This window comes from Rhipicephalus microplus, chromosome 9, assembly GCF_043290135.1.
Source record: "Rhipicephalus microplus isolate Deutch F79 chromosome 9, USDA_Rmic, whole genome shotgun sequence".
Taxonomy (NCBI): domain Eukaryota; kingdom Metazoa; phylum Arthropoda; class Arachnida; order Ixodida; family Ixodidae; genus Rhipicephalus; species Rhipicephalus microplus.
Genome location: NC_134708.1, coordinates 133,035,362 through 133,056,381, shown reverse-complemented (window position 1 = coordinate 133,056,381; position 21,020 = coordinate 133,035,362). Strand labels below are relative to the sequence as shown.

General features: G+C 44.5%; 1 protein-coding gene and 1 pseudogene across 2 annotated transcripts in view; one reads left to right on the top strand and one right to left on the bottom strand.

Annotated features, from left to right (window-relative positions):
* Positions 1–21,020, bottom strand: part of LOC119163075 (uncharacterized) — a 392,637-nt pseudogene that overhangs the window by 245,391 nt on the left and 126,226 nt on the right.
* CSN4 (COP9 signalosome subunit 4) overlaps positions 1–21,020 on the top strand; it is a 99,490-nt gene that overhangs the window by 69,637 nt on the left and 8,833 nt on the right. The window contains exons 8-10 of one of the 2 annotated variants that reach the window (XM_037415000.2): positions 9,943–10,028; positions 14,189–14,304; positions 18,128–18,212. In XM_037415000.2, coding sequence (XP_037270897.1) covers positions 9,943–10,028; positions 14,189–14,304; positions 18,128–18,212 — 287 coding nt within the window. Of the gene's footprint in view, positions 1–9,942; positions 10,029–14,188; positions 14,309–18,127; positions 18,213–21,020 lie in introns of both variants that reach the window. The other variant, XM_075874325.1, reaches the window with a different exon arrangement.

The following is a 21,020-nucleotide window of genomic DNA, read 5'->3' as shown; positions in this document are numbered from 1 at the left end:
GGCGCTTTGGAATTCTAAGAGACCTGTCCCACCTTGGCGTGCGCGGTAGAATGTTTTCTATAATCGAGAGTTACTTGTCTAATCGGACATTCCGTGTCCGTGTGGGCAGTGTTCTCTCCCAAACATTTGTCCAGGAAACAGGCGTGCCGCAAGGTGGTGTACTTAGTTGCACACTTTTTATTATCAAAATGAATTCCTTGCACCTGTCCATCCCCAGCAACATGTTCTATTCCACATATGTCGATGACGTCCAGCTTGGCTTTAAGTCATGCAACCTAGCAATGTGTGAGCGGCAGGTTCAGCTGGGTTCAAACAAGGTCTCCAAATGGGCAGATGAAAACGGATTTCGACTTAACCCACAAAAAAGCACCTGTGTCTTGTTCTCCCGAAAGAGAGGCGTGCACTCAGAACCTGACATTGAACTGAACGGTCAACGTCTGTCAGTCAATGCGGAGCACAAATTCTTAGGCTTAATCTTGGACAACAAGTTGACCTTCGTACCGCACATCAAGTATTTAAAAACAATGTTTAAAAGCCATGAATGTTTTAAAAGTGTTGTCACGTACTAGGTGGGGTAGTGACAGGCAATGTCTCATGAACCTATATAGAAGCCTCATTCGCACCCGCTTAGATTATGGGGCAGTTGTTTATCAGTCTGCGGCTCAAAGTGCTTTGAAGATGCTGGACCCCGTGCACCATTTGGGCATCCGCCTTTCTACGGGTGCTTTTCGCACCAGCCCCGTAGAAAGCCTTTACGTTGAGTCAAATGAGTGGTCGCTTCATCTTTCTTAAGGTGAAAGCAGACAAGAAGCACCCCTCATACTCTACTATTATTGATTTGTCGAGCTCCATTCTGTTTCAAAACAGGCCTTCAATGAGGCAGCCCTTCTCAGTTCGCCTGAAGGGTCTAGCTGAGAACACTGGAGTGTCACTTGAACACAGTTTAATGGCTCCTGTAGCATACCCGCCACCGTTGCAGTGGCAGACTGTAGACTGCGATGTGTCTTTCCTAGAAGTTACAAAACATGCGCCTATTGCCCATATCCGAACATACTTCCTGGAACTTCAACACAAATACACACGTCCTGAGTTCCTTACAGATGCCTCTAAGTCCAACTCCTCTGTGTCCTACGCTGCTGGTGGCCCTTCCTTTTCGGATGCTGGCCCTCTACATCCAGGCACAAGTATCTTCACAGTGGAAGCTTACGCGATACTTGTGGCAGCTAAACACATCAAACAATTACAAATACAAAAAGCAGTAATTTTTACACACTCCCTCAGTGTGGTAACGGCTCTACACAGTCTTAAAAAACAAAAAAAAACCCTGTCCTCGTCTCACTTTACTCTATTTTATGCACACTCTACACTCAACCAACATGTTGTAGTGTGCTGGGTGCCAGGGCACCGCGAGATTCAAGGCAATGTGATGGCGGATCAGCTTGCTGCATCCGTCCACGAAATCAGTGCCACTACACCCATATCGATCCCGCCCCTTGATCTTGAGCCGTCTCTCAAACGAAAGCTCAGGGACTACTGGCAGAGCAATTGGGATAGACACACACAAAACAAGCTACACGTTATCAAGCCACACCTTGGCCATTGGCCACCAGTATCAAAATCACGTCTAACAGAGGTAACACTAACAAGACTCAGGATAGGACACACATACACGACACACACACATCTTTTGTCCGGTGGCGATCCACCATTGTGTGACAAATGTGGTGAGGCATTAACAGTTCTTCGCGTTTTAATCCAATGTAAACAATTAGACACTCTAAGAAGACAACACTTTTCATTACCCTACCGACAACATATACCATTACACCCTGCAACGTTTGTCGGTAGGGAACCACTTTTCACCCATAAATCATTGCTAGCTTTTTTAAGAGATGTCGGTTTTTATCATGTAATATACCCAGGCATTGCGTAGCGTGACCTCTCAAGAGAGGTTGCTGCTGCAGTGACTACATTTAAAAGCACTTGCCTCGCAGCCCTTGGACACAAGGGCGCTGATGAGGCACTTGTGCTAGTGCCAAATATTTTTACATGTTTTTATTATCAAAACCTTTGTCACCCTTTTTACTATTTATATCACGCCACTGTCATGATCTTAATACTTATGTTTTTACCCGCATTATCGCGAGGAATTTTAAGGCCCCTATACAGCCACGCAACATATCATTGTCCGCATCTCTACTCATCGAAATGGCGCTCTTTGGCCATCAATTGGCCCTTGCGCCACAAAGCGCCACACATCATCATCAGATTGTGTGTAGTTGGGTACTACTTTAGACTTCAGTGGCATTTCAAGTTTCAGAAGACTTCTCTCTCCAAGTTCGCAATATTCATGAAGCTGTGAAAGGCATCCGCCTGTCACAGGGACAACGGCTCATCTGTGCAACTTCACTTTGGTCATGTATTCATTGACAAGGTGCGATATAACTGGGACAGTTCATTCTATACTCTCGTCAGATCATCCACTGGTTTAACTGAAATCGTTGAATAAACTTCTGGGCCAACATCTTCTTGACGAAAGAGCACTCACAATAAACTTTCCATAATAATTACCATTGCCAAATGTGTTATCAGTAATTATTCCAAATTTCTTTCCCAGGCCTGCTGTTATGCCCCACACATTATCAGCGTTGCTGAGACTTGGCTGCACGATAGAGTCTATGATTCTAAAATAGCTCTCCCTGGCCACAAGGTGGTTCAGAAAGACGGAGAGGGGGGAAGAGGCGGTGGTGTTGCCCTATTCTTTCTGTTTCACCTCGACTTTTCTATGCTTTGCTGCACCACCATATACTGAGTCCTTGTGGTGCAAGGTTCACTTAGAAAACATGTCCTTGTTTATCGGGATCTTTTACCGCCCGCCTTGTTCTGACACAACATTAACCAATTTCTACAAAGCTATGTTACTTGTGGTGTCTCCGATTGGCGAGCAAGGCTCCCGCCACGCTCTTAGAGTGAAGGGACGCAGTAGACACGGTCGGTACAAACCAACAACATACATTTATTTAACTAATTTACAACGACGATATCGTCCGCCGAATGATACATCAGTCGTTATCAACACGCTAAGACATCCTTACACACAATTTCCATACACTCCAAAAGATGGCAAACACACCCATGGCGGCGTCGCCAACGCTTGACTTACCACGTGCGCCCTCCCGGCGCGCAAGCCCGTGGAGCCACGCGCTGAGGACCCACGCTAGACAACCGTTCGCAGCAACCGCCACGCGCAGAAGAGCCTCGCTCAACTCTGGCCCGCCACCAAGACTTGCTTTATGCCAGGGGTCACCACCGGCGCTACCACTTTCACAACCATGATGATGATGACAGTGGCAATCAATGCCACCTACCATCCTGTAGCTGTAACCCGAAATGCGGCTTTTGGGCGAGACACGTGCGCCACACGGCGCAAACAACTTTACAGGGGGTGTCAGCGCCTTCACATACTTCAGCATCTTACATTATTTGCATGGGTGATTTTAATGCTCCTGCTATAGACTAGTCATCTATGACGGTCAGTGGACACAAGGTATCCATAGGAAGAGAGCTGCTTAACATTTCATTGTCATGTGGCCTTCACCAAATTGCCGAGGAATCAACTCGTAATGGTGCTGTCCTTGATCTGGTTTTCCTCACTACATCCTTGGCTATGTCCGGTCTTGAACGTGATATCATTAGTGGCATATCCGATCATAACGCTGTATTGTTCTTTATTCCGGGTACCATCCTAAAATGGCATTACACTTACTGCACGTTTCCTGATTTTAACCATGCTGATGATTGAGCAGAAGCCTTTTGTGACTCAATTCAAGAATTTGGGTAAGAAGCACTACCAGTGATATCAGAATATTATCTACTTTTTTCGAAGGCCTTGTAAGTAAGTGTATCAATCATTTCAATCCACAGAAAACAAAAAAAATGAACACTGAAATACCCTGAATGACTAGGGACATCATGTATTTATCATGTCGTGTGGCCAGACTGCGCCGATCAAAGCACTCTGGTGACTCGACAGAGGTTCAACAGTTTGCTAGTGCCAAAAGAGAACTATCTGCTAAAATGAAGATCGCTAAAGAACATTATTACAAGGTTACCTTGCCGAAGCTAATGAAAAAAAATTCCTGTATATTCTGCAAGGCTATCCTACCATCTGGTTTTTTATTGGACACGACAGTTAAGAATGTTGCGGTTTCTGATCCGGAGATAATCACTTCAGCCTTCACGTGTACTTCCGCTCAGTCTTTACGACTGGCAACTCGGACATTCCTGCTTTCCATGCTGAATCTCATCTTGGAATCAACTATGTGTCAATCTCACTTGAGGGGTACTCAATCTCATTTTAAACTTAGACACCAAGAAATCATGCAGTCTTGATGGCACACCGACAGCTTTCCTTGTTAGATACGCTCTTTAGTGTAGCAGATACCTGACAATTATTTTTTAAAAATTTCTCTCGTCAGTGACACTTTCTTTGTCGTGGAAACATGCTTCCATTCTTCGTGTATTTAAATCATGTAATGTTTAATTGTCATGCAATTATAGACCCATCGCTTTAACAGCACATTCTTGTAAAATGCTAGAGCTTATTATCATCAAACACATCACGGTATTCTTTGAAACAAACTATTTTGAGTACTTTCCAGCACGGTTTCAGGCGTGGCCTTAGCACCATTACTCAACTGACAAAATTCGTTCATGGCATCAGCAGCTCTTTAGACGTAAGTGATCAGGTTTATACCCTATTCATTGATTTTGCCAATGCCTTTGACACTGTATCACATCCTAAATTATTGCACAAATTGTTTGTCGTACTAAAGAATGCATGATTGGTTGTACGAATATCTGACTTTCTTTTGCAGCGTTCACAATATGTGTACTTCAACTCTGCCAACTCGCCTTCGATGTCACTTTTATCAGGAGTTCCCCAGGGTACAGTGCTAGGACCCCTCGTATTCCTGTTTTATATTTATGACCTATCCTTGCACACTTGTTAAAATATGCCTTTTCGCAGATGACTGCGTCCTCTATTATACTGTTAAATCTCCACTGGATCATACCGTTTTTAGCAATTTATTTTTTTCATTTTTGTAGCTGGCCCAAATCGTGGCAAATGAATATTAACTTCTCCAAATCGGTCATTACATCATTTTTCAGACGTTAATGCCCGTTTACATTTGAATATGGTTTCAACAGTGTTAGTTTGTACAGGGGGTCCAAGTTTAAGTACCTTCGTATCTTTACGACACATAATTTATCATGGTCCAAACTTATTGTTTTCACATCCAACAAGGCCCTTAAGAGTTTAGGTTATTTACATCGTACGCTCCCATCTTGCTCCTCAAGAAACCGAACTGCTTACCTACAAAACACTTATTTGACACATTTTCTAAAGTGGTAGTATGGTTTGGAACCCCCTAAGAAATGTGACATCAATAAACTGGAAGCCGTTCAAAAAATGGCTGTGAGGTTTGTATGCAAGAGATATGACAGGGATTTTTCTTCAATGAATTTTCTTCCCCATCTAAGTCTCACTACACTTGCGAAACGTCTCCATGTTGACAGCCTAAAATTTCTAATCAATTTAATCAGTTCCTCTCTCTTCAGCACTCTCGAATCATATCTGAAGTTTTCCAAATATTTGTCTACGAGGAGTGACCATGCTCTTAACATTGCAATTTTTTTTCACCCACACTGACATGTACAAATACAGCTTTTGCCCTTTAAGGGGGGACACGGCGTTGTGAAGACCGAAAAATCGCAAAAAAAGTTATTTTTTATTGCATTTTTTAAATCTACAGCTACTAGTGCACTTATATGGTGAATTTCATGCCTATAATATCATTATTTTAGCTGCTAAGACCCTTTACATGGTGCTTTCCAGCTAAATATGAGCCGAAATCGACATTGAAATCGCACATTTTTCGTGACGCGCTTCTGCCCTTTCATGTGTGCCAGCGCGGCCCGCTTAGTCTCATTTGAGAGAACCATCTTTCGCCTTCCAATTCCCGCCAGAATGGGTCCAATTCAACCATCGGCAGCTTGTAAAATGAGCGACAAAAAGAAGTATCGGAACGCCTTCCTATTCGCTACTTCGTGCACGTGACTTGAGCTTGCCTCCCTATTGGTGGAGGCTCCTGGCTTCGTCTGCTCCAGTTATTGAGGCGCGCGTCCATGCGTGCCATTTTGCCTAAATGTCAGGGGAGAAGTTTCACGATGTCAAATCCTGAGCGCAAATTCCGCATGTGGCACAAGTTTGGTGCGAAAAAAGGTGCGAAGGACGCTAGTAGCGAATTTCAAGAAGTGCTCCGTGATACAGCAAAACCCCCGAGACGCTACACTGTCCGTGTCCTATGGCGAAGTCGTCGGAGCTACCACGGAAGGCCTAGCTACCACATCAGTTGTCACGTAGCCTGTGCAAAGTCCGTCACTTCGAGCAGCAGTCGCGTGCATCTAGATGCTATCTATCGGCAGCAATCTGACTTGAAAGAGGAACGAGCTAAAGCCGAAGATAAGTTGTCGGAGCTGTCGTTCCCTGCAGGGACGGAGCGGCAACACGCATTCGTGGTTGACGGTCCCGACGAAGCAGCTCGACCGCCTGATGGAACCACGTTCACAATTATAGATTTGGACACAGTGAACAGCACTTTGTTGCATTTGCAAAGTGCAAGGCATGCAACGGAGAACTGCACATTGTCCGCGATGACTGGGAATTCGGACTCGCCGTGAAGTTGCGTTTTGTGTGTTCGACCTGTGGGGAGACTGCGTCATTGTGGAGCTCGCCGTGCATACGTAGCGATGAACGCATAAAACATTTTGGCCGCGCATCCCATGCAGGCAACGGGGAACAGACAGACCACGCTGAATGATGTGTTCTTGTTGACGAGCATCAGCCGTCGGGGTCTTCATACAAAAACGTTGATTGATTTGATTGATTTGTGGGGTTTAACGTCCCAAAACCACCATTTGATTATGAGAGACGCCGTAGTGGAGGGCTCTGGAAATTTTGACCACCTGGGGTTCTTTAACGTGCACCCAAATCTGAGTACACGGGCCTACAACATTTCCGCCTCCATCGGAAATGCAGCCGCCGCAGCCGAGAATCCACACAAAAACGTGGCAACACTACATGAAGACGAAGTTGACACCCGCGGCCGATCGTGCTGCGCGCAATTTGACGAGCGACTGCACGCGGTTGGTTCGTGAACTTTACGCCGAACCTAATATAGGCCACATGGGAAACATCGCGGTGTCGTTTGATGGGTCATAGATGACTCGCGGTCATTCGTCGCATATCGGTCTCGGCACCGTCATTGAATTGTTCAGCGGGCTGGTGCTTGACGTCGTCGTTTTGAGCAACTTTTCTGCTGGATGCGAGTTGAGGCCAAAGGAAGGTGACCCTTCTTATGCAGCGTGGAAGGGACATGACCAGTGTCATGAAAACAGTGACAAGAAGGCTGAGGAAATGGAGGTTGAGGCTGCCCTCATCCTCTTCAGGAGGTAACTTGAGTGGCACAGCCTGCGCTACAACACCGTGCTTTGCGACGGGGACAGCCGCAGTTACTTTGCGCTAGAAGAAGATAAGGTTTATGGGTATATCCCTGTGGAAAAAGAAGACTGCATTACTTATGTCCAAAAGTGTATGGGCACTGCCTTGCGCAACTTGATTGCAAAACACTAAGTCCCTGGCCTTGAGAGTCTTGGGGGAAAGGGCCGCTTGACAGGAGTCCTGATCTCCAAGCTCACCAATCATTATGGGTGGGCTTTGAAGACACACAGTGGTGATGTTGATGCTAGGCACACAGCAGTGATGGCCACTTATCATCACATCACATCCAATGATGATGTGGCAAACCACACTGTGTGCCCACCTGGTCCTATTTCCTGGTGCAAACTAAATGCGGCAAAGGCCAAGGGGGAGCCCATTCCCAAACATCGTCGAAAGCTGCCTCCACATGTCTGCCAAGCCTTACTTCCCATTTATGAGTGCTTGTCAGATAGAAAGCTGTTGCAACTATGCCAGTGAGGGAAAACCCAAAATAACAATGAATGCCTGCATTCAATGATCTGGGCGCTGGCACCAAACGAGCGACATCCTTCACTATTCACGGTGGAGGCAGCTTCAGCAGAAGCAGTGCTCAAGTTCAATGCAGGCAATAAAAAAGCATCAGAAGACATTATGAAAGAGCTGAGCCTAAACCTCAGCTGGCAAAGCCGCAGCCGCATGGCTGAAAAGGATCGACGGCGCATGGCAGCATCAGTCAAGAAGCAACAAGCAATGGAAAACATGCACCAGTCCTTGAAAAAGCGCCACACAGGTACTCATAGTCAAAAGGACTACATGCCCGGTGCATACTGAGCATTTTCAAGTGCAGTTATGTAAATTAATGAGTTTTATTTGTTTTTCTCAGTTTTCTGAAAACAAGCTTTTTAGTGACTTTAATAGTTTGTCGGGTTGATATCTTGCAATTTAGAACAGCTAGAGCAATAATTTTTTCATTAACGTAAAGCCCAATTTGTGTATTACAAAGTGCTGAGAGCAGAATCTCTATTTGCTGCCCATATAAATTTAGAAGGTAATAAATTTCTTTGTATGTGATAGCCATGACACGACTCCTCAACTTTCATCATCTGCAGAATCACTAGTTTTTCTTTAATTTGAAATCTGCTTGCAGCATTGCACTTATTGCTAATTTCACTGTCTAGCTATGCGATAATATTTACTTTTTGATAAGCACTTTCTTTTCTATTGTCTCCAAAAACAATAGAGTGGCAGCATTGTGTATTTTCTAAATTAATTGACCTACAATGAAAATTTGTGCATATTTGAAATCAGCAGGAGAAATTACATAAGCATGTATATTTTCATAATGTTTGGTCCACTAATACAGAAAATATCTCCAGACACCATGTCCCCCCTTAATTATAGAAGCCTGGAAATAGCTGCCCAGAAGTGTTCGTTCACTACCCCTTCATGAACTTATGGAAGCCTGTTGATAACTGTTGATTTGTTCTTGTTTTTTTTCTCACTCCTGCAATAGTCTAATTGAGGCTGCAGTATGTAAAAAATAAATAAATAAACTTCCTCCCCGAAGGCGGATGCACGGTAGCCTGCATCACGCAGCTCATGATCGGCCGGGACATGACTGTCCTTCTCAGGGGTAGCACTTTTTTATTAGTGAAAGAAATCGGTGGTCACATTTTGATCATGTAAGTAGGGCCTCACTTGAAGTTGTATACTACCATAGAGTGAACATTTTCTCATCTTTAGGTCAAATTACATGCCATACGTCCAACACTTTACCTGGCCATGTGCGGCACGGAAATAGGCAGATGCTTCATCGCATATCACGGTGCGCATGTATGTGTGTGTGTGGAGAGACTCGGCTCTTTAGATCTCTCATGCCTAGTAGTACAAAGCAGTGAGAGGCACAAATTGTCAGCGCGGACTCGGGTTGCAACTCATGCTATTGGGTCAAGTATGGCGTGGGGCTAAGGCAAATAGAGCCCTGCACTTAAAGCCTCGCCTGTAAAAACTGCTGAGGTGCCTGTTTTCCTTTTTCAGATAAAGTTCCTTCCCGGTTTTCTTGTATATATCACTGATCTTTAGTAGAGATTGTTAGCCTGCTCCCTCCCTAATTATTCTGTGTCCTTATGTGTTTCTAAATCCAAATAAAATAAGGAAACCTCAGTGCTGGTTCAAGTTTCTATGAAGTCTTCTTTTTTTTTTTTCTGTTTGTCCATTATGTATCGCTAAGTCTGTGCTATGTGCCCATTTGTTGCATACCGTTACACAATCATGGGTTTGGATAGTGCCACACCACTGTTATCGTCATGTTTGGCTGCTAGAAAATTGTTGCAAATCGTTGCCACATGGTCCTGACCTAGCTTGAGTTTCCTCATGCTTTTTTAATTATATTGCTGCAGGTATCTGGATCGCATCATCAGGAAAAGTGAGCTGGAAGACTTCTCAGCCCTCTTGCAGTCGCACCAAAAGGCCACAATTGCCGATGGTGTGTTGAACATTGTGGGTGGGAACACCCTCTTAGCAAAATCTAAAAGAATCAGAAATTTGGTAAAATGCTCTCTGAAACACTTATTTGTTGCTTTAAAAAGAGAATTTATGATTCTGCTGTACATGCAGCACAAGATCATGCAAGAATCTCAAGAAGTTGCTTACAGAAAGCAAAAGGAACCACAAGCACTCGCTCTTTTGCAACTTTTTTCGAAGGTGGCCTGAAAGGAAGCCCACAAAGAATAATGGTTATACACTACGGTCACCCTAAAAAAAAAATTACCAGAATTGTATGCAGACCATAAGTCCCCTCGGGCTTTCAGGGATGAAGGCATTCAATGTGATATTTGATGGTGGAAATTTCCCAGTGGTATGCCTATACAGTATAACCTCATTACAACGGACCTCCATAGTCAAGAGGATTTTTGTGTACTGTAAAACGAGTATGTAAGATTCAATTATTGTTACAATAGACTTTAATGTAAACACGGAATGGGTCTCTTATAACTGAAGAGAATTACAAGTCATAAGCGGATTTTTGTCATTCGAGCCATAACATATTTTGAAATTCACATTTTTAATTTCTGTAGCTCTTTTCTATCCGATTCCAAAATATTAGACTTGTGCAAATATCACTTTGAATATTCCAATAAAGATAATGCATTCAAATTCTCGTCTCTTCACATTGCAGTTATAGGAAATTTCGAAGCATTTGGAATGAACAGGCAAACATATAAAAACTATTGTGACCCCCTGTGAAAGGGATTTTACTGCAGTGGAGGGGTGTGTCTCTGAATAGGTGAGTACACCTATTCAGAGAAAATCTGCACTTCTGCGAAGCTCCACTTCTAAATTAAATGAGCATAATACCCTCACTTCGATTCTCCAATTACAAAGAGCATTTTTCAGAAAATTACAGCTCCGCTATAGCACAACTAGGCACCACTATTTTGGGCACGTCGTAAAAGTATTTCATAAAGAGAATTTCGTGTTCAAAATGTTCGTTTCAGCCAGCTCTTCTATTCAGATACAAGTGTACAAAAAAGAGATGTTTGAAATCCAATTTCAAGGCCTCCGAGTGGCTGCTTTCATTGGTCCTATGCTCGCTCCAGGATAGCATCGTCTGCTCCTTGTGCATCGCAAGATCACGGCTGTATAAAATTGCACTACTTAGTGATGTTTTCACGCTTGTACTGTATTCACTGATCGAAAATTACTTAGAATACAATTACGCTTAAGTTAGGGCCGCTGCATGCGAAAGTTCAGTCATCAAATTATGATAGCGAACTGCATTCATTGCGAACATCGCAGATGTGCGTCTCGCATCAGCTCTGTTGAGTTGTTGAACCCACTATTAGAGGTTTGAACCTTGTGACGAAGACTACCGTGGGACAACTTTTTGTACTCGCGATTGAGCGTGGCATGCTTTGAAACGTCGGGCACTGCAGCCATGCACATTGTAGCCGAGCTCTCTGCTTGAAGTCTGGGCTAAGCACAACTCCACTTCGAACTGCCGCAGCCAGATTATTGCATTAGCGGGCACACGAAAGCAAAGAGTGCATAACGGGCTTTATTGAAAGCATCAAATTACATTGCCTGCTTGCTCATAAGAATCGTGGATGGGCTTTTTGTGCATTGACAGTCTACCCCCCCAGCTGAGCTCGCCATGCAGTGACCGCTCGGAGAAGCGGTGGCAGCCATGAGCAATTTCGCGAGTCAGGGCCCCGAAACACAAGGGCAAACAAACTCGGTGTCCTTTTTATTTCTCTATCTTCTGTGTTTCACTGTAGCTAGGCGTAAGGGATCATTAACAAACCAGAGGTCGATGGCCTTCATTCTTTGATCAGGACATCGATATCCATGGCGCGCTGTTCCCGTTCCGATAGTATGCACAGCAATGTTTGAAGTTTCAAGGTATTAGATTTATGATGTCCGTGGAAGAAAAATCTGCGGTAAAGGAGTCCTGACCACCTTGCTGGCCTCACATTTTAATCAATTAGAGCTGAATGTTCATTGTACCAGAATCTATCATAAACAAATCTCAATCAATAGAACAATTAGGGAGATTGGCATAACGATGCTAATTAGTCAGTAGTGCCTGAATGTCTGTTGTAACGAAATTATACTGTATCCATTCAAATATGGCATTTTCATTTGCTTAAAAGCTGCCTCAATGGAACCTAAAGTACCATTTGAAAGGGGCACTGACAGAGATGTGCCCTTCTTTCTATTGCTCGGTATGCATAGGTTCTCTTGGCGAAATTTGAGTGGCGTCCGTCCCATAGAAGTTTATTTATTTCGTACGACAAACAGCGTACAAAAGCTCAACAGAATATTGAGTGCCCTGCTACATTGACACTGATGCTATGTGTACGACGTGATACATTCTACTCATACCATCCTGAGTGATAATGTGCTAGTAGCTATGACGCCTACGATCCGAGGGTTCTTATGGTAGCGCCGATGCCTGAAAATGCTGTCACTCTTCATGTCTGATCTTTGTAGCACTGTTTTGAATAATTTGGTGAAATCATGAGATGCAAACAATCTATTAAAGAAAGCCGAAAGAAAAGAGCATACTTTAATGTGCGCTCGTTAGCATGTCGCGGAACCGTTGTGAGCTGAAGTTGTCTGATTGGAAACACGGAAAAAGCACAGTGAGCACGTCTTTTCATTGCACAAATGTTACATGCCAACATGACCACAACCTGTCAAAGTGGAGTGGCGTATAGATATCATCGCTAGCAAGTAACACGCAGGTATTGTCAACGGGGAATCTTAGTTCGTCCGTAAGCCTTTTTGCGTCCGCAACCGTTACTGCCTCCGTAACCGTGAGAGGCCAGATAGGTGGGGTCATCTGGAGGCTTAAAGAAAAATCCGGCAAATGGAGAGCATATTCTATTATATTTCGTATACCGATGTTCCATAGATCCTTTTGCATACACCGGAATGTTGTGCACACCAGAACTCCCCAAAATAGCAAATTGAGACATGAGTGAGCATGGCCGAAGCACACATCCTTGGAAACTTTCTAGTTGCTGCTTGGAATAGTCTATTTTGGAGCCACTGTTCTGTAATGGGTCAATCAATGCAAAAACAATTCACTACGTTATGAATCACAGTGATTTCAAGCTCCATTATGAATCGCAGTGATTTCAAGCTCCAAACCATTGTAATAAACCTTAATCGACACTTGCGACTTGGGTTGGCTGGACCCTAGTCTACCCCTGCCATTTTAAATCGTGCTAGATGCCGGTGGTAGAAATCAATAAAACTGATAGTTATTCATCCCTCAGTTGTGTTTTTGGCCGCGAATCGCTATTAGGGGGTCAATAACTACTCATGGATGCAAAAATCTTGACATGAGTGAAGTTGATGTCAGAGCTTGCTAAAGTCTTGCTGAACAAAATGAGTTCAACAGACCATTAGGCTAGGGAAAGGCGTAAAAGGTGTTTTTTGTTGTGTTTAGCTGCAGTGTGCTAGTTGTGACTTATGTAACTTGATACAAATTGAAGCTGACAAAACATCACCTGCTCTGTTGGTCTGTATCTCATCAATTTAATTGGTGTTTTCTTGTCCAATACATTTCATTTTATCAAATTAATATGCTACAGTTAAACACAACAAAACTGTTCTCTAAGCTCACCCCTGTCTAATAACCTGTTAAATTCATTTGGTTCTGTTATAAAAGCGAGCCTATAAAATAAATGTTCCCCTTCTTTCGTTCATCTGAATTTGTGCAATTTATGGGACCCATAAGTTCCTGTCTCAGCTCTTCGTAAGACGCTGTCGTTCATTCATTTTGATGCACCTGAGGTAGAGGAACTGAAAATGCCCTGAAGGTCAGGTGTCACTGTAAGTTGGCAATGAACTCCATTGCTCCCAAATTTTAAATCACCTTGGTTCTTTGTACTCCACCATGGCTTCGGCCATTACAGATGAGTTGTGGGACATGTTCATTATTAGAAATCACTGTGCATTACTGACAATGGCGTGCTGTTTTGCCTTGTACAGTCACCAAACTCGTGCGTACGAAGATCCTAGTGGTATCAGTGTAGAAATGTACCACATTATATGTGTCTAGGGCAGAGCGCCGTCTTTTCTATATAGGCTCTGTCGTGTTGCTTCGACTTAAACCTCGTTCACCCTCCTCTGCAGGAAGCACAATACTGGACAGAGCTGTCGTGGAGCACAATTTGTTGTCGGCCAGCAAACTGTACAACAACATCACTTTTGAAGAGCTGGGTGCCCTGCTTGAAATTCCTTCGTCTAAGGCGAGTGTCTCCTTTGCTTTTATTTGGTTGCCAACTACCAGATTATTTGTAACATAACTGCGCAGGACCAACTATGATGTGATTTTTTTTCTGACTCCTGTTTGCCTTTCTATGGAAGTTCCTCTATATGCGCATATAGCTTATTGTGCAGTCCCCCAGGAAGAAAGACTGGTTCAGTTTTAATTTGGCTGCTGCATGCTTTTCTGCAGAGGTGGATCAGCCAGGGAGAGAGGATGCACAGTTAACGAAAAGAAAATGGTAGAAGAAAAAAAATGGAGCTGTGTTAAGGTGGGGGAGCGATGGCCTAGGCAACAGAGAAGCGTTCGCATATTTTGCTTCGACTACTTGTTGAATGGGCACCCACATCTGCGTGAAATGTGCGTTACCACAATTCAGCTCTTCGGTTTTCTGTCAGAAAAAATTATGGACCATCTCCCCCAAGGGAACCATGATGGAATGCGAAGCAGCAGCGGTGGGCACGCCGTTGACCCGGCTGGAAAGGGCATCAACACGGGTGCTGGAAGAATGGTTTGAAGCGAAACTCTGTGTAGCATTTACTTCAGTAAACGTTTTTTGGAAATGCAAAGACATGGGAGGCGGGTTGGATTTGTTGTAAGTTTCATTGCCAATAAACGAGCCGAAAAAGTGTTTCCACTTGACATGCGGTCGAGCGATGCGGGTGGTAGAGAAGTTGAAGGGAGAGAGGTGTGTTGTGAGCAGGCGGAGGAGCCACATCACCTAGGGATGTTGCGAGGAGCCGGCAGCTGCTGTGGGTGAGGGAGAGAGTGAGCCAACGCGCATCTGCGACTTGACCTACTTAGCATCGTTCCAACAACTGCGGCAAGGGGAATGCGGTGCGGCGTGCTGGCATGGAGACAGGAACGGACAGCGATACACAGATTAGCCAAAGAGCTGCTTCACATTGATGTGACTGAGGAGTTAGGCCCATGCAGACCCCTAGCTGCCAGGACAGGAGGAACTCTTGGGAAACTTCTCGCTCACACAAAGGACAGGCAATTTATTTACATATTTGCAAAGCTTGACAAACTAGGCGAGCAGACGCGCCTCTACATGGTATGACAGGCCAAAGCGAAGGCCAGAGAGAGAGAAAGAAAGCACTCAGCGTACGGACGCCTTTTGCGTTGCTGCAGGACGCGGACTGGGTTAGCAGGGCTCACCAATGACTGCCTCTTGCAGGGCTATGCCCTTGCCCTGGCAGTCATAACAATAGCTATATGTATGATAACTCTTGATTCTCACTAAAACTTCTCAATGACACCTTACTATCCACGGGACTGTCTATACCACTCAATGTCTCATTACGACAATCCTGCCTATCCACGTCGCTATCTACTGATGATAGCCCCTCCGGGTGGCTTTCTGGTTTAGCGAGTGCATCTGCGCACTCTCCCTGCTCAGTCGGAGATACCACATCTGCCCCAAGCCGAGAAAGGCCTTCCTTTACGACTGGGTCTTGTTGACATTCTGTCATGCTTAGGACGCCTGTCATCTCCAACTGGCAACGGATGTGGCACTCACCAGCTTGCTCAGTCATGTGTTCTATGTTTATTGCGCCTGGTCAATCATGAACCTCAGCATCCAATGTACCCTGACCACCGGCATGTTTCGCCAAGACACTGCAAAGCTCAAGCCTCAATCGCTCCATTTCTCTTTCATGAGCTGCTGCTTCCTCTTTATGCCTGGTGGTGTATCTTGCAAGAGCAAGCTGCTCTAGTTTTTCGGCTTTCTTACGCCTGGCCTATACGACCTCCCAACCATCACAAAGCCTCTCCTCATCAACGCCGAAATCCTTAATTGCCTGTATTAAATGCAGTTCTTGTGTATCCTCGCCACGTCAATACCCAGCACCTCACACAAAAGCTCCAAATCCGTTTTTTTTTTACTTTTTCAACTCTGTGGTCACCCCGTGCAGACTTCCGTTGCTCAGGCTGCTGTGAAGGTACCTCAATAAACACTGCCTTCACAAAGCAGCAACCAATCTACCCCTTTGGAAAGACATCACCATCTAATCAGAACACCTGGTAGAATCTCTACGAAAAGTGAGCACTCACCAGGATCGGCACCATGAAAGAACACAGCCGGATCCCGCCGCTGCCAATCAGTTGATGTGACCAAGGAGTTGGGCTCAGGTGGACCCCCAGGTGCCGGGACAGGAGGAACTCTTGGGAGGCTTTTTGCTCACACGAGGGACAGACAATTTATTTTCATATTTACAGAGCTTGACAAACTAGGCTAGCAGACGCGCCTTTACTTGGCATGACAGGCCAAAGCGAAGGCCAGAGAGAGAGCACTCAGGGAACACTCGACACGCTTTTTATACTTTCGTTCGTGCATGCGCTTGTTGTCCAACGTCGACTGCGCGTCTCAGCGACGCCAATGCGCGTTCGATGTGGCGCACACGGATGCCTCTCGCGTTGCTGCAGGACGCGGACCGTGTTAGCAGGGCTTACCGATGACTGCCTCTTGCAGGCCTATGTCCTTGCTCTGCCAGTCATAACAGCATATAAAATGGGAAAAATAGTTGAGCTATCGAAGAACACAGATATTGTGCATGGGACCTCGATTCGAGTCACTGTATTTCAACTTGTAAGGGTGCTGACACTCCCTGTAAAGTTGTTTGCGCCGCCACATTGCGCACGTGTCTCGCACATAGGCCGCATTTCAAGTTCACACCTACTGAGCGGTAGGTGGCGTTTTGCTTGCGAGCGTTTATCACCACCACCATCATCATCATAGTTGTTAGAATGGTAGCACTGGTGGCGACATCTAGCGACAAGCGTGGGTGGCGGCACACGAGAAAAAAGCAGCTTTTTGGTGTGTGGCAGTTGGAGCGAGCGGTTGGCTCTTGCGGCGGTTTGCAGTAGACAGCATCGCGGGTTGTCTGCTGTGGGCCATCGTGGTGATCAAGCGTTGGCGACGCCGCCTGGTGTTTGTCATGTTGAGTGTTGTGTGATATTGTGTAAGGTTGTTTAGCGTGTTGATAACAATTGAAGTTATAATAATTCGACTGATGATACTGTTTATTTAAAAGGAGTTAAAGAAATGTGTGTTGTTTGATTTGTTTTGATCGCGTCTACTGTGTCCATGCACTCCAAGAGCATGGAGCACTCTCCCCATATCGAGATCCCATAAACTGCATAACAATGCTTTAGAAAGCGATGTAAATCATCTTCTAAAAAAGTGCAAATACAAAAATTCAATATTCATGCCATATTCTCATCCTTAGTTTAAATTATCTACAGTGACAAATTCTTAGAATATAAATATTTTGGGGCTGTTTACAGCCTTTTTGTGTTTTTGAAGGTTGCTTCCATAGAGAGGCGAAATAAACTGGTAAGGTAGCACATCATGTGTTCTTTGTTTCTAAAACATTGTGATCACACTGGAAACTATTCTGCAGTCATCCTGAAATGTCGCTGAGAATTCAAGTGATTTATAAAATAAACTTGCATGAGCTGCTGTGACGTGTATGCTGCCCCTCTCTTTCCTTACTCTTCTTTCAATCTCCCTTCCCTCTGTGCATACCGGGTAACATCCCTGCCTTTCGTCTCACTCCTCATCCTTCACTCAAATATGGGAAATGACAAGATTTGCCTTTTCTTTTTTTTCACAAAACCAACTTTAGAATCATTTTCCAAGGTCTCAAAGCTGTGCCTTCATTTTCTCGCCTGATAAATAGCTTGCGGTAACAGTGTAACACATGTACAGCTTTTCCTGGAAGAATAGTTTGTTTGCACAAATTGGTTAACTGTTTCACTGTAGTGTTCTCGCTTTCAGCGTCTCTCATGTTCTTCTATTTCAGGCAGAGAAAATAGCCTCGCAGATGATCACTGAAGGCCGGATGAATGGTTACATTGACCAGATTGATTCTATCGTCCATTTTGAAAGTAAGTGCATTCAGAGATAAAAGGAATGTGGAATCTATCCCTGCAGTTGCACAGGCTTGAGGTCAGAGAGTCAAGTTTTTTAGGAAGCACCGGGTCTGTGTGGAACACTTAGCACAGTCGCAGCGTAAGCTGGAGGAGTGGCTCCTCTAAAGGCCTCTCTTAAGGCGACTATAGCAAGTAAAGTTGCACTGTACCCACTACACCATAATTTGTGATGTAACAGGGTAGCCACTTCGAATTCAAGGCAATGCACACTAGCAGGGGTGCAACAGTTGCGCCAATTTATTACAATTTACGATTGTTGCGCCGAGCTGTGCCAAAAACCGTGAAATTTCCTGAAATTACGCCACACTGTGCCAAAATGCCCAGCCAGCCTCAAAACTTTTTCAGGTGCACTGATTTCGGTGAGAAATGCAGGCCACGTTGGCCACCTACACTTTTCTCCATTCATGAAAGGGCTCAGACCCCAACTATAGTGCCTATAATGTACTGAAAATATGGCCAGATAACGTAACAATGCTGTGTGTCCATCGGTCTGTTAATCGTAGCAAAAAAATGGCGGGACGACAGAATTTCAAGACAAAAATGCGTTGCTGTAGCCACCAAAGCTTCACGGGAAATGTGAATTTCCTAGCCTGGGAGCGGGGCTATGACTTTTAGGAACTAAAGCTGGAAGCATATGTCGCATTTATTTTTGCATTACCAAGCTTGAGGCGCCGCAAACGTTGGCATTTCCAGCAAACATGCCTGACAAGTGGCACACAAAACATCTTTTTTTTAAAGTTGCGTCGTTCGCCCACAGTCCTAGCGATAGATATCTGGTACCGTTGCCGGGCCAGTGGGTGCACACTGTTGTTACTTTACCTAGTCGAACGCTATTTTCAAGGGTTACAAAGCAGCACCTAACTCCCCTCCCCCCCCCCCCTTGGTGAAAGAAGAAAAAACAGTTGGGAGTGAGGGGGAGGCGTAGCGACCAGAAAATTTCTTGGCTTTGGTTCTAACCCGTGCAGAGAATGCTCCTTAAGCCACCTTTGCCGCAGTGCATCGGTGCCCAGCGGAAAAGTGTATTGAAATTGGGAATTTAGCGCTATTTATGGGACACTGCACATTTTGATAGGTTAATCACGTGCTTGCGCGCCGCATAATTCCAAGTACCAGTATAATTACTGATATCTGAATAAGCTACTGGCAATCGTATGGAACAGTGTATGACATTCCTGCTTCAAAAAAAAATAATACTAAATTGTGCGTCAGTTTTTTTTTGTCACTCCTACTCCTCCGTTTTACGAATCTGCCCACCGAAGTCACCACCATCATCGACACCCAAGCATTTAAATGGCTCATCGAAACTATCCCATCATAACTACCATTATATTGTTAGCCTTTGTAATACCCACTCCCTCATGTAATATCCCAAACCGGGACCTTTGAGGTAATAAAATGAATGAATGAATGAATGAATTTCAAGTTCGCGAGTTTGGCAGATTCATATATAAATTCGCTGAATCTGTCAAATGATTTTACACGTGCAGTAAATGCTAATATTGACTTCATCATTGTTTGCTCAGTAGGGTGGTTCTAAATACTACTTACATTGAAATAGAAGTGCTCATGTTCACACTGCACAATTTAGGTGATGTTGCATGGTTTATATATATTTTTCTTCAAAATGTAAGTTTTCTTATTTATACTGCTCCAAATTTTATTAATTCGTGATAAAAAAAATATATGATTTTTTTTCCCATAACCTTTTTCACATTTGGATTTTACTGCTCCAAAAGTAACATTTTGCTGCTTCAATGATTACTCCAAATTGTATTTCGGCTGTTGCACTCATGGGCTAGAGCACTGCACGGGTCCGAGCCAGCCCGAAAGGCTGGGCCGGGCCATCCAAAGCGTTTTCTAATGGGCCCGGGCCGGGCTCGGGCTTGAAATTTCGAGCCTGAGCTGGGCCCGAGTTTGAAGCTGCAGGCCAGGCTGGACTCAGGCCCGCTTATTTAAAGGCCGAAGTCGGGCCTTCGAGCACACGCAATTATTATGCACTGCATGGTCTAAGGCATCTGTGCCAAACTGAAGTGACACGTGCTAAGAGTTGGTGGAATTTAAAGCTCACTATGATCAAGTCCATGGTAACTCAGTACGATGCAAAAGAGAACCTCCTGGATTCAAAGGGAAATCTACTATATTTCCTGTCTTGTCCATTAAATATCTAGGTCTTCTTATTTCTCATGACCTTACATGGTCATCCCACATAAATCGCATTACCAGTGACGCGAATCGCGCGCTGGGCTTCCTCCGACGTAACATTAACCTGGCTCCGACCACAGTTAAATTATTGGCCTACGAAGCGCTTGTTCGCCCAAAGCTGGAATTCGCATGTGCAGTCTGGGACTTACCACAAGCTAACTCAAGTACCATCCTTGAATCCGTTCAGAACCGTGCGGCCAGATTCATCTTCTCCGATTATTCATACCACACAAGCGTAACACTTCTTAAACGTAAAGCTAAATTGCCAAGTCTCAAAACACGACGTACAGTAGCACGATTTTGCCTCTTCCACAAATTCTACAACTCGTTATCATGCGAAAGCCTCCACATAAAAACTGCTCACCACCAATCGAACCGCCTCAACCACCCAAAAGCAGTATACCCACCTCGTGCACGCACGACCGCCTATCTAAATTCATTTCCTGTTCTGACAGCCATCGAATGGAACAGCCTTCCTGAAAGTGTCGTCACCAAAACAAACCCGACTCAGTTCAAAGCTGCCGTTGAAAAATTTATGTACTGATTATTTTTGTGTCATGT